General features: G+C 43.2%; 1 protein-coding gene across 8 annotated transcripts in view; it reads right to left on the bottom strand.

The window, feature by feature from the left end:
* Nucleotides 1–27,305, bottom strand: part of AGAP1 (ArfGAP with GTPase domain, ankyrin repeat and PH domain 1) — a 601,134-nt gene that overhangs the window by 217,562 nt on the left and 356,267 nt on the right. For all 8 annotated transcript variants that reach the window (XM_077448231.1, XM_077448233.1, XM_077448232.1 and 5 more), the window contains one exon: nucleotides 437–564. In XM_077448231.1, coding sequence (XP_077304357.1) covers nucleotides 437–564 — 128 coding nt within the window. The remainder of the gene's footprint in view (nucleotides 1–436; nucleotides 565–27,305) is intronic.

Raw genomic sequence — 27,305 nt, 5'->3', positions numbered from 1 at the left:
AATTTCTCAATTCCCCCATAAACACTGTGTTGATGGGGCTAAATGGCCCCTGCAGTGCTATTTTATTCTGTCAGGGGGGAGCCTTCCCAACCGGCAGAATATGATTGCTGCTATTGATTGCATGTAGAAAAATCTGACAGGCTGATTGTACCCAAGTCGATCAATGGATCCACTTGGGTACAATCAGCCTGCCCATACACGGGTCTCTGCTGAACTGGGCAAACTTTGATCTATGTATGGCCGGCATAAGTGTGTACTAGGAAACTGTGGTTTTGGGGGCAGGCCTGTTACATGTACACATAAAGTGCTCACTCACGCCTATGAGCACTAGCCTTATGATAACCTACCTTCATACAGTAGTAGCTGAAAATACATCTCTTATATAGTCATGTCAAATACAATTATTCATTATCCATATGGTTTAAAGGAAGTATACCTGGCTGATATGCACAGCTGACACCTGTGCCGAGCAAACAGACGTGTGGCTGGGGGAGTTTGGCAGAGACTTGCACGGGCCGATGGAAAGCTGTTGCTTTTTACGAGTTGCCACGATCTTCTGGGCCACTGGAGACAGAACAAAGATATTGTGTCAGTTCAAAAGGTGAAACACATGTAATGGTGAGTAAAAAAAGTGCAAAAAAAATTATCACTGGGACAAAAACAAAAGGAGAAGACGCAGGTTTAATAAAGTGATGAAATAGAGGTCATTACACGGTTTCTCTGCACAGTTCTTGTATTTGGCAGCCAAGCTAGGAAACAGACTACACCTCCCGACATCGAGCTAGAAGGATGAGACTTGCCGTGCACAAACTTTTAGGATGCTGAATAACCACCAATTACTCCAGGCCTCACATATAAAATTGTAAGTAATCTGAATCTGTTGCCTGTAGGCCAAGTCAATATTTCCTTCATTTTATATTCTGCCAAAGAAACACAACAAAAAAATAAAAATAAAAGAAAAAAGGAGGATTTGATTGGTTGTCAAGGCCAAGCCACTACTCCCTTTTGCAAATAAAAAGCTGCATTACTCGGACGGACACAAACGGTTCATGGCATGCCAGGCAATCTCAAAATACAGTGGAAAGCAGATTGTGGTTTGGCAGTGTATGTACACGTAGCTTTAAAGGGACACTAACAGGTCTTCTCAGTAAGTCAATGTATTCTCAGTAAGTGCACACCCAGATCTATGGCTCTGATGCTAGTTTTTGATCTTTTTAAAAGATCCATTTCCATATTCATATCTGCTTCTTTTTTATATATATATATAATAAAAAAAAATGATCCTCCCCCCATTATAAAGTTTTTTTTTTTTATAAAATCCAAACGAACACATACGTATGTTATAATATATATATATATATATATATATATATATATATATATATATATATATATATATATAGACAGCATTTCCTCAATATATGGTCGATGATTGTTTTTAATGTATAAATGTGTAAAATTCTCCCCCTAGTGGTCATTTCTATATCAGGGCATAGGATTAGCATCCCTATTTAATGGCTATTGAAATAAATTCAGGTTACATGTGGACTTCCCAGAGTTGGAGATGCAGAAAAGCAGTGTCACTGTGTACCGCTACTTTGAAGGAAATACAACCTGAATATGTACTGCAGAAATAAGGCTGTACCCATGTATAAACGTATTCATACACAGAAAAAGCTTTTTATAGCATATTTTATTATATATATATATATATATATATATATATATATATATATACATATATATATATATATATATATATATATATATATATATATATACACACACATACATACATACACACACTTTTTTTTTAACTCAATTCTCTTCATCTAGATACATATATACATTATATATACACACACACACACACACACACACACACAGTGGGGGCAAGTATTTGATCCCCTGCCGATTTTGCATGTTTGACCACTGACAAATAAATGATCAGGCTATAATTTTAATAGCGAGAGACAGAACAAAAATATCCAGAAAAAATGCATTTCAAAAAAGTTATACATTGATTTGTATTTTAATGAGTGAAATAAGTATTTGATCCCCTATCAATCAGCAAGTTTTCTGGATCCCAGGTGTCTTCTATACAGCTGAGATTAGCAGCACTCTCTTAAAGTGAGTGCTCCCAGTCTCAGCTTGTTACCTGTATAAAAGACACCTGCCCACAGAAGCAATCACATTCCAATCTCTGCACCATAGCCAAGACAAAAGAGCTGTCCAAGGATGTCAGGGACAAGATTGTATACCTACCCAAGGCTGGAATGGGCAGCAAAGCTCATCGCCAAGAAGCTTGGTGAAAAGGTGACAACAGTTGGTGCAATTATTCGCAAATGGAATAAACACAAAATAACTGTCAATTTCCCTTTGTTTGGGGCTCCATGCAAGATCTCACCTCGTGGAATTTCAATGATCATGAGAACGGTGAAGAATCATCCCAGAACTACACGGGAGAATCTTGTCAACAATATAAAGGCAGCTGGGACCATAATCACCAAGAAAACAATTAATAACACACTACGTCGTGAAGGACTGCAATCCTGCAGCACCCGCAAGGTCCCCCTGCTCAAGAAAGCACATGTTTGCTAATCACCATCTGAATGATTTAGAAGAGAACTGGGCAAAAGTGTAGTGGTCAGATGAGACCAAAGCGCTTTGGCATGAACTCAACATGTTTGGAGGAGGATGTCTATGACCCCAAGAAAAGCATCTCCACTGTCAAACATGGTGGTGGAAATATTACGCTTTGGGATATTTTTCTGGTGAGGCTACAGGACAACTTGACCGCATCAAAAGGGACGATGGACGGGGCCATGTACTGTAAAATCTTGGATGAGAACCTCCCTCCCTCAGCCAGGGCATTGAAAATGGGTTGTGGATGGATATTCCAGCAGGACAATGACCCAAAACACACAGCCAAGGCAACAAAGGAGTGGCTCAAGAAGAAGCACATGAAGTTCCAGACCTTAATCCCATAGAAAATTTGTGGAGGCAGCTGAAGGTTCAAATTACCAAACGGCAGACTCAAAACCTTAATGACTTGGAGAGGCTCTGCAAAGAGTAGTGTGACAAAATCCCTCCTGAGATGTTTGCAAACCTAGTGGCCAACTACAAGAAACGTCTGACCTCTGATTGCCAACAAGGGTTTTGCCACCGAGTACTAAGTCGTGTTTTGCAAAAGGGTCAAATACTTATTTCACTCATTAAAATGCAAATCAATTTATAACTGTTTTTGAAATGCAATTTTCTGGATATTTTTGTTATTCTGCCTCTCACGGTTAAAATAAACTCACCATTACAATTATACACTGATAATTTCTTTGTCAGTGAGCAAACGTACAAAATCAGCTGGGGATCAAATACTTTTTTCCCCTCACTGTATTATATATATATATATATATATATATATATATAGATGTGTATACACACACAGTTCTTGTTTAGCCCTACTGAAAACGTAAATATTCAAGCTTAAACCAAAAGGTACAACTTATCCCATAACCTCACCTGATATCCAACGCTCCGCTGACCCACACCCCCGTACCCAATTTTAAAAATTAACCGGTAATACTTGAATATTTTCTGTAATTTAAAAGAAAAAAATACCCCCCCCCCAACACACGAGAGCATGCTGTGCAAAGTCACTACAGAGGGATCTGCAATGATCTCACAAGGCATATCACAGCTCTAATACTTAACAACTTCTATATATAAACTATAAAAACAGTATTGTTTCCTTTTTATGCTTTAAAATGAATGCAGTTACTTCAAGAGCCTTTTTTTATTTATTTTTTTATTTTATTTTTTACAATGCATTTTTTCTCAAGAGCCAATTGTATCATTTATATTTTTGACTTAATCTATACACGAGTACACAAGTAAATGAAAAAAAAAAAAAAAAACATGATAAAAGCATGCTATAAAAATAGCAATATTCTAAAATAATGGATGCTACAGAAAACAATGTGAAAACCAATGCTACCATCTGTGGATGCACAAGATCAAGTGAATAGAACCGTATATAAACATGGATTTCACACACCACCATGGTAAGGCTGAGATGAGCATGCACCTTTGATGCTGACATTAAACACTTCTAGTTTTGGAAAGCAGTGCCCCCCCCCCCCGCCCCCCATTGCCCCTTAAGCTCTGCTCGGCCAGAGCAATGAATCCTACATTAGCCATAAAACATCCCCCCCTCCCAAAACCTGACACTCTCTCCTGGCCTCCCTCCCTTTCTCGCAACATTAAAACAAATTTATCTTCATTTATGTCGCAATTACCTCTCCGGGTTGTTAATTTGCTGGAAATGGAGCTATTCTTTAATTGCTCCTATTAATGGGGGGATTTAAATGTGCTTGTAATAAGCTGTTACCTTCAAAACGGGACAAAGTCACCCACAACGTATCAAAAGAGAGCACAATTCTCTCCGGGATTTGGGGCAAATTCAGCAACCCCTCCATGGAAAAAAAAAAAAAAAAAAGGTGGGCTTCATGCCTGTCTGTCCTTGCAAGGCTACATATAATGAGTTTAAGTTATATATTGATCTAGAGCTTTCTAACCTTAATGGTAAAGGCTGTGAAATGTGCCAGCAAACAATCAATGCAAAATCTATTACTGTTATGCAGGAGAATAATGAAAAAAAAAAAAAATGTATATATATATATATATATATATATATATATATATATATATATATATATATATATATATACAGATACATATATACACACACACACTATATATATATATATATATATATATATATATATATATTTATTATGTACACACACACACACACACACACATGTGTATATATCTCCATCTGTACACACATACTCATAAATAATACAATCCAGAACACATGCAAGTCCACAGACTCTGTGCTAGTAAAGGGATATCTGGATCGGTTGATCCTAGCACTCTCATAGTAACTTCCAGCGAAGTGTTAATTTACAATACGATTATATTAAAAAATGTAAGCTGCCTTTTCTCAGAGTGATTCTGCTGCTAAACGTCTGTTTCCAGAGGACAGATCGTGGAAATGAAGCTTCGCTTGCAGGAGAGATTTATAGCAGGAGAGAAAAGTCCTCCTACCCCTGATCTGGAGAGCTGATCCTAATGGCCCTACGTTTATGGATTTATAAGTCACTTAATAGCAAATTGTAGCAAAATAGAAGCCGAGTCAGCTGGAGACAGAGTGTCATACAAATATGCAATTAATATACCAGCCTCATATTCATGCAGGTTTTTCTTTGAGAATGTATATTATATTCGCCTGAATGTAAGCATGCAATTGGGGCTGCTGAACGAAAGGATTCTCTGCCGACAGGAAAATATGCATTCAGCCTAAGACCTCATGCACATTGGGCTTTGAAAAAAAATGGCGATTTTACAGGTGTCAAGTGTTTCTTCTTTTTTGCCTGTAAAAAGCTCCCCTATGTAAGGTAGGCCATAGACGATGCAATTTTCTTTTCTGCAGCTTATGGAGTATTATGTTCTCCTGGCGGGGGGGTGGCACGGGGAGCCATCCATGCCAGAACACAAGGATTATTGCTAGCAGCTATAGCCGCTGGCAATAATCGCATGCTAGAAATCCAACATGCTGGTTGTACCCAAGTCGATAGCTAGACTGACTTGGGCACATTAAGCACGATGAATGAATGAATGAATGAATGAATGAAATACTTGTATAGCGCACAATGCGAACTGAATCGCCTCTAGGCGATCTATATACATATACACACATATATATATATATATATATATATACATATATATATATACACATACATACATACACACACACACACACACATATAGATATATAGAGAGAGAGATAGATATATACATACACATGGCTTGAATCTCAGCAGGTCCCAGCTGACCCTCCCGAGTTTCCAACCATCTATGGCCGTCTTAAAAGTGATAATAAAGTCGGTTTTGTTTTTAAAAATAAAAACGTTATACTTACCTGCTCTGTGCAGTTGAGCAGCCCAGATCCTCCATTTCTCGTGGGTCCCCCATCTGTGCTCCTGGCCCCTCCCTCCTGATGAGTGCCCCCACAGCAAGTAGCTTGCTAAGGGGGGCAACCTGAGCAGAGACACGGAGCCGCAGCTCAGCCCCGTTCCCACTCTCTCCTCATTCGCTCACTCAGTTTGACTGCGTCAGCCAATGAGAGAGTCCCCGGTCAGCCAAGGCTCTTGTGCATCATCATTGAATCGAGATGGGGCTCAGGTAAGTATTAGGGGGGCTGCTGCAAACAGAAGTTTTTTTTTATCATAATCAATACAATAAGATAAAAACTTTCTGCCTTTATAACCACTTAGGCACACATACAGTAGGTGTTTATAGGCGTATAAAAAGAGAACCATTTACAGGCTGAAGTTGAAAAACAAAGAACACGCCTAAGAGCATGTAAACGTGTTTAAGCATTAATGCATTCCAATGGCCAGAATAAATGAATATTCTGGCCAATGAAAACCATTAATGCTCAAACGCTTGATACACAGGGCAGTAAAACGCAGATATTTTTAGCGGCGTTTTACCGCCGGATTTGCGGCACATTTCGGCCACTAGCGGGGCGCTTTTACCCCCGCTAGCGGCCGAGAAAGGGTTAAAACCGCCGGCAATCTGCCGCAATAGCGGCGTTTTGCTGGCGGTATTACAGCGCTGCCCCATTGATTTAGTGGGGGTCGGTGTAAAACGCAAAAAAAGCCAACTATTTTGTAAGCTCGAGTCAAACACACTATAAACCCTGGACTAGGTGGAGATTCAGAAATTCACATGGGGATTCCTGCAGTTATCACACCTTTGGGTAAAGTATGTGATATGCACTGACCTATTTGGCACAGACTACTTGACATGTTGCTAGTGAGGCTTTATTCACACAGCCATAAAAGCCATAAAAAAAGATGCATATATATCAGCGTTTTTAATTATGAACCTGAACACAGCTGCACTGCGTTCAGATCCGTAACATAGAATCCAAAATCTACATCTCAAAATATGCACTTTATGCGCTTACTCATATAAATGCATGTATATGCGTTTGTAATCACATGAAGTCCACGCAAATGGGAAAAATAAGGGATCCTTCTGTACGAATACGAGTCTTTACATGTTTAAACGCATCTTTATACCCCTTTCACACAGAGCGTTTTGCAGGCGCTATAGCGTTAAAAATAGTGCCTGCAAACCACCCTAAAACAGCTAAAACAGCTGCTCTATGCCCTCCAGTGTGAAAGCCCGAGGGCTTTTACACTGGAGCGGTGCGCTGGCAGGGCGTCAGAAAAAGTCCTGCAGCAGCTTCTTCTGATCGGTGAACTCCCTATCAAATGCGGCAGCGCTGCAATACCGGCAGCATTTTGCGGGCGGATTTAACCCCTTTTTGGCCGCTGGCAGGGAATTAAAACAGCACGCTAGCGGCCGAATAGCACCACTAAAATGATGGTAAAGTGGCGCATAAAAATAGCACCGATTTACCGCTGATGCCGGTGGCGGCTCGGTGTGAAAGGGGTCTTATGCAAGTATTTTACCGATTACCCAGGAACTTTTGTGCTAGAAAACACATGTAACAACATTCAGGAATTCTCCAGAGCCTCTCCCATCCTCTGGAATTCCCTGCCCCGGTATATCCGATCAGCTCCTTACCTGTCCACCTTTAGGAGATCCCTGAAAACCCACTTATTCAGGGAAGCCAATCCAACACCCATCTAACAACCCAATCAAATCATTCCCCGCATCTATTACCTTTTGTACCACCACCCCCTCCCTTTAGAATGTAAGCTCTATGAGCAGGGCCCTCCTGTTCCTTCTGTATTGTACTATAATTGCGCTGTCCCCCCTCTGCATTGTAAAGCACTGCGTAAACTGTTGGCGCTATATAAATTGTGAATAATATCAGTACATTTTTTTATGGCTGTGTGAATGAAGCCGTAAATTGTAAAGTATAAAATATGACTTCTTACTGATGTAAAATTGATACATAAAAAGGAGAGTGAAGAATGTCATGCATATGTAGCAAGCCTCTCATGTATATTAACATTTTTTAAACTGACTGCTGCTCTTTAAGCAGGGCATGCTGAGACTTGCTGTTCCTTAGCAGCTAGAGGTGTCTGCCGGCTGCTCTAGTCCCCGTCTTCCCTGTTCTCAGTGCGACACAGCACGATTCCAAGGCGGAAAGTTTGCTCTGTGGTGTCTCTCCTCTGAAAGCAGACAGAAGCCTTCTCATCACAACATGGTTGGAATATTTATAGGTTTTCGGATTATGCCAGATTCACCATTAACATCTTGTTTTGAAGCTTCATTTTGCAGCTCTCTCACCCTTGCACAGCTCAAAGCTCATCCAGACAGACAAGAAATGCTCAGAGGGCACATTAATATACCTCAAAGGTTACAAGACATGGCCTGCTGGCTCCTGCCTACTTATTTCATGGGTTATTACCAACCTCAGCAGATCGCTTTCATCAATAGTGGCACAACAGCACCATCACCTGTGCAATAAAGGAACTGCAATGCAGTTTAAAATATCAACCACAGAATAAGGATCTCATACATTTAAAATGAAATGCATGCTTTAGATTTGGTCAGTGCATCTTCCCAATGAGAAAATGAACTAACTAGTGTTAAACCCAAATCAGCGTTCTCATGTTTGGGATGTTGACATCGGCCATCCACTTATAATGTAAAGCTGCTGCTTACTTATTTATAAATTCATACTAGCAAACTTTAATCAGATAACTAAACTGTAATTGCTGGAGTCAGTTTGAATTTGTAAATGGAGTTAAGATTTACAGTACACTGACATGAGGTTTAGCAGCTTATGACAGCACACTATCCTCCAAAATGCAAAGATTATCATGAGCTAGAGATACAATGTTCATACATAACAATTTCAGCCAAGCAATATGTTACTTAAAAAAAAAAAAAAAAAAATAAACCTACTTGCATGCCGTACAAAATTCAGATGATGCTCGATTAAGAAGAGTTTGGTAAAGAATTAACATATAAATTACTTCTGTCTAATGTTGCTCTTTTTAACAAAACCCTGGATGATGATTTGCTGCACTAAACCTACAGCAAGGAGAAAACAGCTGTGTAACGTAGATTGGAACTGGAAACGTAAAGGTCAACGATCTTACAGGGAACATCTAGTAATGTTATCTAAAAATATACATATTGACTTAAATTCCTTCTAAAGAGAACAGTAAAATTCCTGGGCTTTGAGTCTCATGGCTATATATCTGCAGAGAGAGATCATCTAAGGCACATGTGTCAAACACAAGACCCGCAGTCCTATTAATGTGGCCCTCACAGCTTTTCTGCAGCACCGCCCTCCTCTCCGACCCCACCTTGTCTCAGCAGTCTGCAGCAGAGAGGAGGATCGAACTCCTCCACCAGATCCTAAGCTTGTCTCTGCAGCCACAGAAAGGCTCATCCTCTCCCCCCACCTCAGCAGAGGAGGACAGAACTCCTGCTACAAATCCTGCGCTCTCTGTGCAGCCGCAGTGCCCACTCGTCTCTGACACCACCTTGTCTCAGTAGTCAGCAGCAGAAAGGACAACAGAACTCCTCCTACAGATCCTGCACTTCTCTGTGCAGCCGCAGGACCATCACGTCTCTGCCCCCACCTTGTCTCAGCAGTTGGCAGTAGAGAGAACAGAACTCTTACAGATTCTGCACCTCTCTGTGAAGCCACAGGACCACCATGTCTCTGCCCCCACCTTGTGTCAGCAGTTGGAAGCAGAGTGGAGGACAAAACTCTTCCTACAGATCCTGCGCCTCTCTGTGCAGTTGCAGCACCCCCTCTTCTCTGTCTCCCCAGGTCTCAGGATTGAGCAGACTTTGGCTGCTGACTGCAGCCCCCCATCTGGTCTTGCTTCCTAGCGTCAGCACAAGGTGAGACGCGTGCACTGTGATGTAATGGAGGGTTGGGGGGGGTCTGGACAGCTAATGTGAGGGGGGTGGGGTGCTCTGGAAATCTAGTTTTAGAAATACAACTGGCCCTTTGAGGACAACCATATTGCTGATGGTGCCCGCAATGAAATGGAGTTTGGCACCCCTGATCTAAGGCACTGCTGTCTCTGACTGTTAAGCTGGTTACACACTGTACAACTTTTGTTGTTTGATTTTCTTTAGATTTACAAAAGAGTTTAGTGCAAGGGCCTGCCTGATTACAAACAAATTGAAGCTGTTTAGGTTTGACCTCATATTATATAGTTTTGGTAAAGAAAATCGTATAGTGTGTATGACCCTTTAGTGACATGGGATTTTGGATTGTCACTACTGTTCTGCTCACTGGAGGGAAGATGTACACCGCGCAGAACAAGGCGTGGAAAGTTGGTATTGGGGAAGAGTTTGACTGCAAGGAACCTAAAGTCAATACTGATGACTAGTCCCTCTGCTTCTCTGGAATTTAGAGCACAATCACAAAACAAACAATAGACGGTGTACTCCATATTAAAAAAATAAATAAAAAAAATCACAGATAAGGAACAAAATTCAAATTTCAGATTCAACAGAGCACCTGTCCCTTCTCATCCCTATAACCTGCCTGGAGTTAGACAGTAAACAATGCATAAAATAATAACAAAACACGCAATGGGTGAGTGTATAAAATCAGATTTACTGCATGTAAAAAAGCTTAATAGAACTCACAAAATGCCAGAGGTAAAGTGCTGGTCACAAAGGCATGATGGCAACCAAAACTTGCTGTCAGGCTGAACACTGCAAGTCAACACTAAAAGAATGAATTTGGCGCCAATCGAAGGTAAATCACGAAGGAGGGGAGGGGAATGATGCTGCTGGTAAACGGACGTTTAGGAGCAGTTGGGCGTTTTTTTCAGCTGCCCCTGAACTCTCCTCTGTGTTATCTTATCAGTACATGTACACACGGTCGTTTGAAACGCCAAATGTCTAAGATCTTGTAAATGCGTGTAAACACGGTAGCTCGCATTCAGTCGTGTTTCGTTTACAGGCGTTTCTAATGGAGATACATTTCTGACATATTTACAATGCAAAAAACGCTTCTAAAAATGCAAACACGGCATGTAAATGTGGCACAACTGACGGTTTTAAACGTCGGTTACGATCTGTAAAGTTAAATCGTTCAGGAGAGGATTTTAAAATGTCCCGTGTACATGAAGCCTTACTGCTACATTTGTAGGAGAGCTTGTTCTGCTGAAAAACAGACTAAGCCTGGGTTCAAACTATTGCGATGTGGGAAGTAGTGCAATTCAAGTGCAGTTTCTTGCATCGCTTCTCCCTCACAGACAGTTCACACTGCCCTCTGCGAACCGCTGCGGATGTCAATACAAAGTAATGACACCCCCAGATCGGTGCGCAGATTGCAGTGTGAACTGTGAATTCAGACAGGAATCGCATTGCATGGGTCTGAACACCCATGCGATCCGATTCCAGTGTGGGTGGAAAAAAAGTCCCTGCACCTTTTTCATGTGAATCGAATGCAAGTTCAGCCATACAACTGTATGGCTGAATTCGAATTGCATGGACATCGCATGTGATCGTCACAGCGTTGTGGTGCGAATCACATGCGATGTCTGTGCTTGCAATAGTGTGAACCCAGGCTAAATGTCAAATCGCACATCAGCATGTTCAGATGCTAATCATTTCAATGGCACCCAAAATACGCAGTGCGATTCTGACATGATTGTCATGCAACGATTGCGCAAACCAAATCGCGCTTCGCCCAAAAGAAGTTTGCAATTCTGCCCGCAATTCAAAACACCCGTGTGTGAAGGGAGCCTAAGTGACCAGATCACCAGATGAAAAAAAAGAAAACAAGCCTAGAAAAGAAAACCAATACAGCCACCACATCTAAAAACTGGTAATCTGCAATATAATAAATGTTTGCTTTTGGGTCTAATGCTGCTTTAAACTGGCATGTGAGATCTCTAACATTTCCACTTCTAGGCTGCCTGTATACAGTGCCACAACATGTACAGTACAGTGTTGAAAAATGTTCTATAGCATAGCCAGCATACTCCCAAAGAGATAAAAGGCTTTCTCCTAAGGTTACACTCCACATATCTGCAGGTAGGTTGCTACATTCCGAGGTGGCTAAATGTCACCTCTGGACACAGCAACACTCTCTGCCATGGCAGTATACTAACTGACCGATTAATTGTGACCAGTTTGTGTGCAGTCAGAACTCGCAGAAATCCTGACCATGGAAACTCACTAGGTGTTCAGGGTCGGCCAGGGGCTCTATTTGCGTGTAAATGCTTGAATGAGCGGCTGCATGCAAACAGCAGCACCGGCCATTGATTTGCATAGAGTATAAATCTGACAGCCACAGAGAGCTGCTGCTGATCACATACAGTATGTGGAGGCAGAATTTACAACCACCGGCAACAAATCGCTGCCATTTGGTCATGTGGGTCTACCCTTAGAGTGTTATTTGTTCTCCATGTATATGTATGCTTCCACTGCTTTACTTCAACGTTTCAAAGCATACTGGTAGATTATGTGGCTTCCACCAAAGAAACAAATCCAAATGCCTACAGAGACAAAGCGTAAGGGGCTGGGGGCTGGATATGCATGACCTTTGTGCGTGGTGTACTTTTCCATAATTCCATAATTGATTGAAGAATATAAAACGTGAAATCTTATGGTGCCGTTAGCTACAGAGTATAGACTGAACGGTGGTACTACTACTAACTTTCTGTATTTTTGCTTGTATAGATCTACCTTGAACATAAAATGTATAATCATTTACAAAAATCTTCAGCAAAAATTTGGCAGGGAGTATGAAGTCAGCTCACAGTATGCCATGTTATATCCCAATCCAAAGGATGGCATGTTATATCCCAATCCAAAGGATGCCATGTTATATCCCAATCCAAAGGATGCCATGTTATATCCCAATCCAAAGGATGCCATGTTATATCCCAATCCAAAGGATGCCATGTTATATCCCAATCCAAAGGATGCCATGTTATATCCCAATCCAAAGGATGCCATGTTATATCCAAAACCAAAGGATGGCATGTTATATCCAAAACCAAAGGATGGCATGTTATATCCCAATCCAAACGATGGCATGTTATATCCCAATCCAAACGATGGCATGTTATATCCCAATCCAACTAGGTAAACAGATATGACAGCCAAAAAAATACTGTCAAGGCTGAATACCTGGCTGGTTCCATAAAAAGCAAAATCCATCCACGAGCAACTTACCAGCAGAGATTCTAGGAACATCAGAAGCTGGTGAAGAGGTTTGCTTCTCCAAGCCTTTAGTGCACCCTAGCCACATGTCCACGGCTTGTTCTGCTATTAAGCAGCATTGCCTCTATTGCAGCCTTACCCCTTTGACCACTATAGAGAAACAAAATATTTGCTGCCCTTTTTCACCACTTTGGAGAAACATCTCCATTGCTTGCCCCTCCTTCCTTTGATATGAAGCAACATCGAGTCATTCACTACTTTCCTTCACCACTACTGAGGAACACGTCCTTCCACATCCGCGTTCCTCACTACCTCTTTACATAACTATTGAGAAACACACATCCCTTGCTGTTTTCCTCCAGCAGTATTAAGAAATACATGTCCATCACTGCTTTCTTTCACCACTATTGAGAAAACAAGTCTTCACTGCCTCCTTTCACCACTATTAAGACATACAGGTATGTCGTACTGGTGCATAGACCTGGATGCGTGTGTCTCTGAGGGCCAGTTCACACCATAGAAACGCAGTCCAGGTGCGTTCCAGATGCTTTTCTGCTTGTACGTTTTTTGATGCTTTCCAGTGTGTTTTTGATGCGGTCCAGTGCTTTTCCCCCCTCTTTTTTTCAACCTCAAGACCCCTTTCACACTAGGGCGGTGCAGGCGCTAGCGTTAAAGCGCCGCTAGCTGAACATACAAAGCGACACTTTACCGCTGTCATAGCCACGCTATTCAGCTGTTAGCTGGGCGCTTTTCGGCAGCGCTACCCATTTATTTCATTTCAATAGGCTGAGCGTTTTGGGAGCAGTGTATACACCGCTCCTGCACCAAAGATGCTGCTTGCAGGATTTTTTTCCTGAGAGCACTCAGCTTTCACACTAGGGTGGCTTGAGAGGCACTTTTCCGTTGATTTTCAGGTGCTATTTTTAGCGCCAAAATTCCTGAAAAGTGCCCCAGTGTGAAAGGGGTCTAAATAAAGCATATGTGTGTATTTTTTATGAGTTTTATAGCAGTCTAGTGCAGGAAAAATGCAGCTCGTTCTACTTTTTTTTCTGGAATGCACTGAAACTGTCAAAACTATATAATCTACTTTCCATGCATTTTTGATGAAGAAAAAATAAAACACACTGGACTGCATGTGGTGTGAACTGGCCTTTAGGCCTCATGCACACGAGACGCAGATGAAACCTCTGTTAAAAAAAAGCTGAAACGCGCGTTTAGAAACGCGCGTTTTGCCGCGTTTGCATGTCGCGTTTAGACGCGTTTAGACGCGTTTGCGTTTAGACGCGTTTATAAAGATAACATCATGTAGACCCTCCCCAAGCTCTCAAAGCATTTTTTTTAACTATTTCTGCTATTTTGATCAGAGTGAGCAGCAGCAGCATAGAGAGCAGTTGTACACTTGCATTTGCCGTGTCACTTGCCACGGCACCTGCCACAAGTTGTGGATTGTCCACTTGCCACGTCACTTGCCACAAGCTGTGGATTGTCCACTTGCCACATCACTTGCCACGTCACCTGCCATGTCACCTGCCATGTCACTTGCCACGTCACCTGCCACAAGTTTTGGATTGTCCACTTGCCACATCAGCTGCCACGTCACTTGCCACATCACCTGCCACGTCACCTGCCACAAGTTGTGGATTGTCCACTTGCCACGTCACTTGCCACATCACCTGCCACGTCACTTGCCACGAGATGTGGATTGTCCACTTGCCATGTCACTTGCCACGTCACCTGCCACATCACTTGCCACGTCAGCTGCCACGTCACTTGCCACAAGATGTGGATTGTCCACTTGTCACATCACCTGCCACATCACTTGCCACATCACCTGCCACAAGTTGTGGATTGTCCACTTGCCACGTCACTTGCCACATCACCTGCCACGTCACTTGCCACAAGATGTGGATTTTCCACTTTCCACGTCACCTGCCATGCCATCTGCCACAAGTTGTGGATTGTCCACTTACCACGTCACCAGCCACATCACCTGCCACAAGTTGTGGATTGTCCACTTGCCACACCACTTTCCACGTCACCTGCCACAAGATGTGGATTGTCCACTTGCCACGTCACCAGCCACATCACCTGCCACAAGTTGTGGATTGTCCACTTTCCACGTCCCTTGCCACGTCCCCTGCCACGTCACCTGCCACAAGTGGATTGTCCACTTGCCACATCACTTGCCACATCACCTGCCACAAGTTGTGGATTGTCCACTTGCCACGTCACTTGCCACAAGCTGTGGATTGTCCACTTGCCACATCACTTGCCACGTCACCTGCCACGTCACTTGCCACATCACCTGCCACAAGTTTTGGATTGTCCACTTGCCACGTCAGCTGCCACGTCACTTGCCACATCACCTGCCACGTCACCTGCCACAAGTTGTGGATTGTCCACTTGCCACGTCACTTGCCACATCACCTGCCACGTCACTTGCCACGAGATGTGGATTGTCCACTTGCCATGTCACTTGCCACGTCACCTGCCACGTCACTTGCCACGTCAGCTGCCACGTCACTTGCCACAAGATGTGGATTGTCCACTTGTCACATCACCTGCCACATCACTTGCCACATCACCTGCCACAAGTTGTGGATTGTCCACTTGCCACGTCACTTGCCACATCACCTGCCACATCACTTGCCACAAGATGTGGATTGTCCACTTTCCACGTCACCTGCCATGCCATCTGCCACAAGTTGTGGATTGTCCACTTACCACGTCACCAGCCACATCACCTGCCACAAGTTGTGGATTGTCCACTTGCCACACCACTTTCCACGTCACCTGCCACGTCACCTGCCACAAGATGTGGATTGTCCACTTGCCACGTCACCAGCCACATCACCTGCCACAAGTTGTGGATTGTCCACTTGCCACGTCCCTTGCCACGTCCCCTGCCACGTCACCTGCCACAAGTGGATTGTCCACTTGCCACATCACCTGCCACAAGTTGTGGATTGTCCACTTGCCACGTCACCTGACACAAGTTGTGGATTGTCCACTCGCCACGTCACTTGCCACATCCCCTGCCACAAGTGGATTGTCCACTTGCCACATCACTTGCCCCATCACCTGCCACAAGTTGTGGATTGTCCACTTGCCACGTCACCTGACACAAGTTGTGGATTGTCCACTCGCCACGTCACTTGCCACATCACCTTCCACAAGTGGATTGTCCACTTGCCACGTCACTTGCCACGTCCCCTGCCACAAGTGGATTGTCCACTTGCCACGTCACTTGCCACGTCACCTGCCACAAGTTATGGATTGTCCACTTGCCACGTCACATGCCAGTCACCTGCCACAAGTTGTTGATTTTCCACTTGCCACGTCACCTGCCAAGTCACTTGCCGCGTTACCTGCCAGGTCACTTGCCACGTCACCTGCCACAAGTTGTCTATTGTCCACTTGCCACGTCACATGCCAGTCACCTGCCACAAGTTGTTGATTTTCCACTTGCCACGTCACCTGCCAAGTCACTTGCCGCGTCACCTGCCAGGTCACTTGCCACGTCACCTGCCACAAGTTGTCTATTGTCCACTTTCCACGTCACTTGCCACTTCACCTGCCACGTCACTTGCCACAAGTTGTGGATTGTCCACTTGCCACATCACTTGCCACCTGCCATGTCACTTGCCACAAGTTGTGGATTGTCCACTTGCCACGTCACTTGCCACAAGTTGTGGATTGTCCACTTGCAATTGCAATTGTTTAAAATATTTTTCTAATGGTTTTTCATCATTTGCAATCATTTTTGAGATTTTTAATGTAAAAAAAAAGGTCACCTTTAAAAACGCATATAAACGCAAACGCGGCTAAACGCGGTAGCGGCGTTTTGCCGCGTTTTACCGCGTTTTGCCGCGTTTTGCGTCTGAAACGCAGAAATTTTTGTTTCTGAACGCATTTTTTTGCTTCTGGAAAAACGAGATTAAACGCAACTGCATATAAACGGAAAAAAACGAGACTGTGTGCATGGACACATAGGATAACATTGAATGAGTTCAGGTGCAGTTGAAAAAACTGTCCAACTGCATCTGAACGCGCGTTTAACTGCGTCTCGTGTGCATGAGGCTTTAGTTCATGCACCCTCCTTGTGTACCTGTCCAAATCAGAGCTGCATGTGAGTCTGTACACAAAAACACCTGTGTGCAGCTCTACGCTGCTCTGATTGGATAAACACACAGCTTTTCACACTATATGAGCCAATGCACCTGTGTGAATGAGTCCTATGTCACTTCACACCTCTCTACTTCCTATACCAGGCAAAGCTACAATCTATACACTGTGCTGTAATTCACTATACACCACACTGCTCTACACTTTACATTGGGCTATATGTTCTGCTCCCTACCTTGTGCTGTTCTGTACCCCCCATTGCTCCCTACCTTGTGCTGTTCTGTACCCCCCATTGCTCCCTACCTTGTGCTGTTCTGCATGTTCTATACCCCCCCCCCCCCACTGCTCGTTACCTTGTGCTGTTCTGTACCCCCCATTGCTCCCTACCTTGTGCTGTTCTGCATGTTCTATACCCCCCCCCCCCACTGCTTGTTACCTTGTGCTGTTCTGTACCCCCATTGCTCCCTACCTTGTGCTATTCTGCATGTTCTGTACCCCCCATTGCTCCCTATTTTGTGCTGTTCTGCATGTTCTGTACCCCCCATTGCTCCCTACCTTGTGATGTTCTGTATGTTCTGTACCCACATTGCTCCCTACCTTGTGATGTTCTGTATGTTCTGTACCCACATTGCTCCCTACCTTGTGCTGTGCATTTTGTATTCCACACATATACACTCTGTACACTATGCAATACAATATATACATCAACGACACTTTGATCCCTACTATGCTCCAAATAGGTACATTTGCTTTTTACTGAAAGCGGACCTTTCTCCCCTTTCACCAAATTTTGCACCTCTGCATGCCAATGAGAAATTGTCTAACACTTTTTTGGTTTATGGGTACCAATACACAAATAATTCAAAATTATTGTCACAAGCTGTTATTGTCAAAAAAGAAACAAAAAAAAAAAACAAAACAAAAAAGAACCCCCCCCCCCCCCCCCCCTTGCATAGTTGTAGTTCAGACTGCAGGCCGAATGAGAGAATCCACTACATTCCTCCATCCACACTAAGCACTACGGATAGGGGTACCTCTATGCTGCCTATTGTATTCTAACAGCCTGCACCTGCCACGGTGTGAATATCTGAGTAGCAGCTTCATCTGATTAGCTGCAGTCACCATTCAATTTTCACCTGGCAATTTCCATTTTTCAATCGATGTGTCTCAAGAAGGTTCATGATCACGCACCCACAGCTCAAAGCAGTGTATGGCCAGCTTAAGATTCTCCCCTGGAACTCGGTTTACATTGCAGAGGAGTGATGACGATTTAAAAAAAAATGGGCAAAATAAGGTTACAGTTGATTACCAGTGGGCTGTAAATTCAAACAACTCTACGGGACTGACTATTGTTAAGACGGGGGGGGGGGTATAAATACATATACAGTATTTTAAGGCCTTTAAAAGGGTACCAAAAGTAACATGTTTCGCCCGTCATGGCTTCTTTAGAGTGTTAACTACAAGAAGCATTCACATACTGTGTATGTTCAATATTTGGAATATATCCATAAAGGAGGATCAATGAGGTCACAGTCAAACATTCAGGAACACTCAATATGTTGGAAATTTCAGTATCGCATCAAAAACACAGACTCACAAGTACTAGATGGTATATTGGCACACCGCAGGAGAGCCACAGGAAGCTGCCCATCATTAGATAAGATGACCACTAGAGGGTGCCCAAAAACTGTTAAAATGGTTCTAAAACCCCAAAAATGTAAATCAAACTGAACATTGTATCTAAGTCAGGAAAGGAGCAAAACTCTACCGTCTTCAGTCTGGCCGGGAAAAAAGCATTCTGTAATCTGCAATCCTCTCTGCTTTTCTTTTTTTCTGTAACATACTTTTTATTAAGTTTTATAATATACATACAACTTCAGCCGCAGGTTGCAGGCAACAGTCATCGGTTACAGTAAAATTCCCAGTGTGCAACAGTAATTGCTCTGTGTAATGGTTTTGCACAGAGCAGCCCGATCCTCCTCTTCTTGGATCCCTCTTCTGTGCTCCTGGCCCCTGCCTCCTTTTCAGTGCCCCCACAGCAAGCAGCTTGCTATTGGTCACCTGAGATGAGTCATAGCACCTTGTGTCCATTCAGAAAAGGAGCCTTGACTCGGCCCCACCCCCTACCCCCCCTGATTGGCTAGCTGACTTTGATTAACGGCAGTGGGAGCCAATGGTGCAGCTGCTGTGTCTCAGCCAATCAGGAAGGAGACTCTCGAAACAGCTGAGACACTCGTGGACATTGCTGGATAGAGAGGAACCTCAGGTAAGTATCAGGGGTCCTGCTGCACATGGATTTTTTTTTATCTTAATGCATAGAATGCATTAACCTAAAAACCACTTCAATATCAGGCACCTACACCCCCTTCCTGCCCAAGCCAATTTTCAGCTTTCAGCACTGTCGCGCTTTGAATGAAAATTGCGCGGTCATGCTACACTGACTGCAAACTATTTTTTTTATAATTTTCTCCCACAAATTGAGCTTTCTTTTGGTGGTATTTGATCACTGCTGGGTTTTTTATTTTTTGCGCAACAAATAAAGTTTTTCTTTGTTTCTGTTACTTATTTACAAAATATAAGACGGGCACTGATGAGGCTGCACTGATGGCCACTGATAAGGCAGCATTGATGGGCACTGATGAGGAGGCAACAATCAAGTGGCACTGATAGGCGACACTGGTATGCAACACTAATGGGCATTGATACTGATGGGCCCTCATAGGTGGCACTGAAAGGCTGCACTGATGGGTACTTATGGGTGGCACTGATGGGCATCACTGATAGGGAGGCAGGCATTGGTAATGGGCCCCGACTGGCACCATCTGTGGGCACTGCTTGGCATATTTTGGGCACTGTCATCCTTGGTGGCCATGGGTGGCACACCTGATCATCCAACCGCTGTGTGTGATCCCGGTGGCATAATCAGCACAGGCCCCCCCTGTCAGGACAGCCGCTGATCGGCTCGCGTCTACTCACATCTGTCAGACGTGACTGAGGAAAGGCTGATATATGGCTTTTCCTGTTTACACTGATCAGCCGCGATGGGATATGGCTTTTCCTGTTTACACTGATCAGCCGTGATGGGACACGGCTGATCACGCGGTAAAGAGCCTCAGTCAGAGGCTCTTTTCCCGAGATCGGTGTAGCGGTGTGTCAAGCCATATGACGTCCAGTCAGGATAACTGAACCACTGCCAAGCTGTCATTTTGCTATAGGCCAGGCGGAAGTGCTTAAAAGAAAAAAAAACTGCCTTTACAACCTCTTAAGTGTCCAAAAGCCAAAGAAATACTTACTGCCATCTGAATTCAATTTGTTACTGCCAACTCTCTAGAAATAACTCCTTCCCACCTCTGCATTCCATGGCAATGACCAATGCCTGTACTTGTGGTAAGTTAATCCGAGACCATATCTACCGATGCCACCTGGCCTCCCCAAATCTTATCGAACTTAGCCATAGCCCCCCATTCAAGTAGGTTGCTTTATAAAAAGGTACTGCTTTATTGGTTAGCAATTTCCAGGATGCCAGAGTTGGGGCAGAAGAGCTCTTTCCATGACAAGATGATCCGCTTTTTGGCATAAAACAACAGGAGGGTGAGAAGAGTCTGTACAGCCCTAGTAGTGGCCAAAGGCATTACCAGATGCAACAAGCACACTTCAATTAACAGGGGAATAGAAATGGAAGTGACTGACTTAATATATTGTGGTACAGCTTGCCAGTAGGGTTTAATCTGGGGACAGTCCCAAAATGTATGTATGAAAGTTGCAAGGGGTGCCAAGCATCTCCAGCAAATAGTGTTGGTTCCCAAACATCCTGGCCAACCTGGCTGGGGTAAGGTATATTCTATGCAGGAATTTATAGTGGATCAGAAGATCCCTAGTAGAGACCAGGCACTGAAATGCAGCCCCCCACATGTCATCTCAGTCATCTCTGTCTAGCCCCGGAGCCGCTGCCTCCCAGGCCAGTCTGCATGTCTTCATCAATATTGTCGTCTTCTGAGAGAGGTCTTTATATAAACTAGAGACTGGTTTAGTTACGGAGTCACTGTGTGTCAATAGTTCCAGGTTAATGGGCTCAAGATCAAGAGGTTCCCTGCCAAATTAAGAGTAAAAAGCATGCCTCGGTTGGCTATAGCTAAAAAACTGTGAGTTGGGTAAGTCATAGCATAGTTTTAATTCACTGAATGTCATTAGAATGCCATTTTGTACAATATAGTGTTTCACTGCTTTTCTACGATAAAAAAAAAATCGGACACCTGGAAAAAAAAAAAAAAAGTGTGTCCCCACCCCCTCTCCTTTGAGTGACAGGCCTAATGAGGAGTCCAGTCGCCGTGCACACTGCCAAGGGGTGCTAGGGACAATGCCGGGGGCGTGTACAGCTGAGAAGGTAGTACAGTGACATTATGACTCTGCCTCCCGAGCTGCAGGCCATGTACACAAATCGGGAGATATTCAGCGGGTTGAAACATGCAAAGGCATTAAAGATGGTTCATTTTTGGGAACATGTTACATCCTATTTTAGGGTGGATCATGTAACATATGTTCCCAATGCTGCAGCCGTTCCCTGTGACAGCAGTACAGGGAAAAGTTTCCCCTACTAGCTGTCATTTTTTTTTATATCAGCGCGGCCATGCGGGGCTCCTCCTGCATCATTTATACACAGATCTCTGTGTATGAATGAACTAAAAGTCACACTTGCAATGCCGGCGCTGCAGAGCGGGGCAAAGTTTTCCAGCGGCCACATCGCTGGAACTTGGGACAGGTGAGTGGGTGTTTATTGAAAGTCAGCAGCTACACTTTTTGTAGCGGCTGACTTTCAATAAACATGGTTCCAGTTGGAACTCCGCTTTAAGAACTACACGCCGACATCAACAAAAATCCTTTGTAGATGTCGGCGTGTAATTCTTAAAGCAGAGTGCCAACCTGACCCATGCTTATTAAAAGTTTCAACACCCACTCACCTGTCCCACGTTCCAGCAATATGGCCGCCAGAAAACTTTGCTTCCCTCCCCCGCTCTGCAGCGCCGGCATTGGGCACCCGCCTGGGACAGCTTGTGCCTTCACATCCAGGTGCGCACTTCACATGAGCGAGTCACGCTGTGCACCCTGATTGGCCAGGCAATCTTCTGAGACTTGTGACATGTCCTTGAAGATTGCAGGGAGGATGGAGTCGCCTAGGCGGCACGGGCGTAAGTGGGAGCTGGGTATCTGTCAAAACTAGGTACACACTCCCCCCCCCCCCCCAAAAAATGACATGCCAAACGTGGCATGTCAGGGGGTCAGGATACGTTAAAGCGGAAGTTCCACTTTTGGGTGGAACTCTGCTTTAATGAACTACCATTGTGCTGTGGAGCACCGTGGCAGTTCATCTTCCTGCCAGTGTATCTTCTTTCTGGTACTGGATGTACAGGCACAAAAATACACTGACAGGTCTGCAGGAGATCTGCTGATCGCTGGTGCAATGCTTTACAGGCTACAAAAAATAAATAAATAAATGCCTGCAAAAAAATATGCAAACACGAGGAAAGATGCAAGGCCTGCATCCCTTTAGAACACTGCAAGTTCATCAGCTGGTTAATAATGAAAAAGGTCACTCCCATTGAGATTCACTCTGCGCATTGATATAATCAAACATGCATAACAGGTACAATGTGAAATAATTTGTTTTCCCACACACCGCACAGAAACATGCTATACACTGTAGGCATGCATGGGTGCCATTAATTCCTAATTACAGCCCCACGCATCCGACAAACATGCATGCCAGATGCAGTACCATGCGGTTTGGCGCAGCACGCTTTTATAAATTGCACCTTTACTACTTTTTGGACATTTCACACATGAATGTACAGGATTGCACAAAAAACACACCTTGATACATCCAAATTGTGCTACATAATCATACTGAAAAACAGATTACAGCAAAGTGAATAAGCCTTAAAGTGGATGTAAACCTGATCCATGAAATTTGAGCTGGGCACACATATCTGCAGTGTTTTCCTATCTCTCTTCAAAGCACTGTGTCTCATAGATTTGTCCTGCTCCATTCTTCTGTTATCAGCCTGATAACTTTTGACAAGCTCTCGGAGACGGGAGATAAAAGTGTGTTTCAGAAGGTAGCTATAAATAGATTAGCACACAGCTAAACTATACACAGGCATGCTCTGCATATGAGGGGTGGGGGTGTGTGCCTTTCCTCCAATCAGCTGTTTCAGTGTCTAGCAATAATCCACTCCTACAGGGGAAAAAGGAAGTGAAAAATCTAACAGAAGGTGCACTTTCAAAACAGTGTATAAAAGGTGAAGACAGCAGATACACATGTAAAGCTTATGTATAGATTTGTTTCATCTCTGTGTATCATCTGATGCGGTTTATTTCACTGGGTATATGTGAGGGTTTACATCCACTTTAAGATATGGAAGTTTGGAGTTTCTACTCAAAGTCAGCAGATATAGACCAGGATTTAATCAAACAGTCACTAAGCGAGCACGTTTTGAGTTCTCCTATTGGAATGCAAAGTATGCTGTACAAACTAAGATTTACCAAAACCTTATAATATGAGAGTAAAACTAAAAACACTTTAAATTTGTATGTGACCAGGCAGGCCCTTGCACTACATAGTTGAAGGTAAATCTAAAAGAAATTGAACAAGAAAAATGTATAATGTATGGCCAGCCTAAGTGTAGAAGTTGTGCCATAAACACTCCTTGTACTCATGTGGATAGTTGGCATATACAGTGGAAGTGTATAACTAAGATGGGCTATGTATGTTTTAGCAGTTGTATACATTCAGAAGGGACTCCAAATATACCTCCATACACATGTGAAGGTGGAGATATTATGGTCTAAAGAGGGCATATAAAATTAAAGCTGGCCATACATTATAAAATTTTCTTGTTTAATTTCCTTTAGATCAGGGGTCTCAAACTGGTGGCCCTCTAGCTATTGTGAAACTACATATTCCATCATGCCTCTGCCTGTCGGAGTCATGCTTGTAACTGTCAGCCTTGCAATACCTCATGGGCCTTGTAGTTTCACAACAGCTGGAGGGTCGCCAGTTTGATCCCCCTGCTTTAGATTTACCTTCAACTATGTAGTGCAAGGGCCCTGCCTGATTGCATACAAATTGAAAGTGTTTAGGACTGACCTCATATTTATGGTTTGGGTAAATCTAAAGGAAAATTGTATAATGTACGGCCAGCCTTAAGGGGGTACACACTATAGGAAAATGGTAAGAAAAATTCTCTACAAGTCACAATCCTTTGGTTTTCGTATAGTGTGTACACAACTTTTCACATCCGATTCAGACTTTGCAAGCGTACATTTGCGAAGGGACAAACTTCTACATTTTTCTCATACGTGAACCGAACAAATGATTTTCGTCGAATGAGTACCATTTTCATACACGAAAAATCTGAATCGAAAGACTGCGCATAATCAGAAACAAACACCAAAAGAAAAAAGCCTTTGTCCTACGAGAATCATTGTACATTATTTCCTTTCTGGGTTCTGACTTGCTGTGAAACGAGGAAAATCGCACCATCATTCACCTGATTCTCATAGTGTGTACCAGCCTTTAGACTCTTTTTCCATTTTTGGATTTATTGCACCCAGCGGGTTTTGAACAATGTGATACATACTGACAATTACAAGGAGGATAGTAATGTGGATACAGAACACGCTAACATTCTTACTAGACAAGAATAGTCTGCACAAGTCTACATTTCTTTTTAGATGTTTTAATAGCATTTTTCATTGTGCTATGAAACATTTTGGATGTAGATAATATTTGTAATACATAAGAACTGTTTTGACAGTATTTTTTTTTCATGCTAGGTCCACCTTAAACTACTTCTAGCATAGGCCAATTTGTAGTAGTTCCAAGTTTTATGTAGGTATTCTGAAATGGAAATCTCTTATTTTGCCTACCGAGTTGCCTTCTATGCTGTTAGTGTATGTTTTTCCACCAATGATGAATTTGACTTTTAGTCATGTTTGTGTAACCACCTGTGTTGTTACTTCCAGCACAGACCCAATGCATAGACAAGATGACAAGCCTTGTTTCCAATGGTGTCAGTTCATGCCACAGCATTGCTGTGGGGTGTACTTAAAAAACAAAACAAAAAAAAAACAGTGCAATGTGCATCGGCACACTGTCTTCCAGCACACACTAGCAAGCAGCTCCTCCTATAGCCCTAAATGGAAACTTTGTCCCCGTTTCATATGCATTTCTATCTGCTTTGCTTAAAGAAGCCTCCTATTCACACAACTCAATGAGTCAGAGTAGTGACTGCCTGAATATTCAGATTAAGGCAGAGTTCCAGTCTCCTGTGGAAAAAAAACAGTCAGCAGCTACAAAAACTGTAGCTGCTGACTTTTAAAAAAAACAAACAGTTACTTACCTGTCCCACAATCCATTAACGTGTCCCAAAGGACTCCTGGCAGGGGGCGTTTTTTTTAAAAGAACTTCCGCTTCTGATCGCCCAGGCGGTCGGAAGCGAAAGCGTGAGTGGGAACCTGTAAAAATCGGGTACTAACTCTTCAAAAGTGCCAATTCTTCAAAAGGAGTGGGGGAAGGGTCTTTAAAGCAAAGCTTTCCCTTTTGGGTGAAGCTCCACTTTAAGTTGTCTCATAAGAAACTAGATAGGCCACAACTGTTTGCTGTGCCATCATGTTAGCTAACCCATAGTGCTCTGGAAATTTAGCCAAATATTGAATGTGTATTTGTGAAAAAGATTGTGTACCGTTGTTTATACAAATAAACACGCACAACCTCATTATAATCCAGCAGCACTAAAGCATGCCTTTCACAGTCTGAAACAAGTAATGGAGCCTAGTCAGCCTTGGCTTGCATTTACTAAGCCATGTGGAAGATAATAACGGGCTTACAAGAAGTAATTATTTACACCAAAAGTGACAGTTATTGAGAGTTTTTTTAAAATGACAAACATGTCATACTTACCTCCACTGTGCAGTTAAGTTTTGCACAGAGTGGCCCCCGATCTACCTCTTCTGGGGTCCCTCCCCGCATTGAGCGTCCTCTTTGGAGAAGGCTCTCCTACGGTGGACACCCATGCGGGTGCTCTCCCGAGCCCTGCATCTCTGTCCATTCACACAGAATGCAGGACTCAGCCCCGCCCCCCGGCACCACACCATTGGATTTGATTGACAGCAGCGGGAGCCAATGGCTGCACTGCTAGCAATCTATCCGATCAGGACCCGAGACACCGACTAGATCTGGTGTGCTCATTCCCAGACAGAAGATGACAGCTTTCATGTAAGTAAAACCCCTTTAATGCTGCCCATGGCCTAGTAGAATTTAATTTGAACTTTTTCAATTTAAGAACATTTGTTTAATTTTCGAATTGTTAGAGTCATTATTATTATACAGAATTTATATAGCACCAACAGTTTGCGCAGAGCTTTAAAATATAAAGGGTTAGGAGGGCCCTTCTCCTGCGAGCTTACAATCTCAACTCAATGTTTCATTTTTGATCATAGAGACTAAAACATTTCGAAGAAGTGCAATGGAAATTTTGTCTTGAACAAACAAGTTTCTAACAGGGAATGTGGTTTTTGTTTGGTAAAGTCCATTTATTCCAAACTTGAATGTCTGAAGCAAACAACATTTTTAAGTGCTTTTGAAAGGCATTCATCAAGTCAATAAACGTACTGAGAATATTTGTACTGATATTTGTATTTGGTTGGAAAATCCACTAGTGTATGCCATATTGTATAGAGCACACTTCAATGGCCCACAGTAACCCAACACCAGGCCCATAGAGGAAAAGGGGATTCAGGAACCATCAGGAATGTGACTGTTTACTATAAAATGCAATAAATTATATTTGTAGCAAGATTTCTAAATGTACCTGAGTGAAACCAGTGTACAGGTGCTATTGCATTGATAAGGTATAAATAGAAATAAAGGGAAAGTTCTCTTGCCTCACAGTCCTATAAAAACAGAAGGGTCCTAAACT

This window comes from Lithobates pipiens, unplaced genomic scaffold, assembly GCF_037356315.1.
Source record: "Lithobates pipiens isolate NorthernLeopardFrog02 unplaced genomic scaffold, aLitPip1_a1.2 Scaffold_22, whole genome shotgun sequence".
In the NCBI taxonomy this organism is placed as follows: domain Eukaryota; kingdom Metazoa; phylum Chordata; class Amphibia; order Anura; family Ranidae; genus Lithobates; species Lithobates pipiens.
This window is presented reverse-complemented; position numbering and strand designations above follow the sequence as displayed.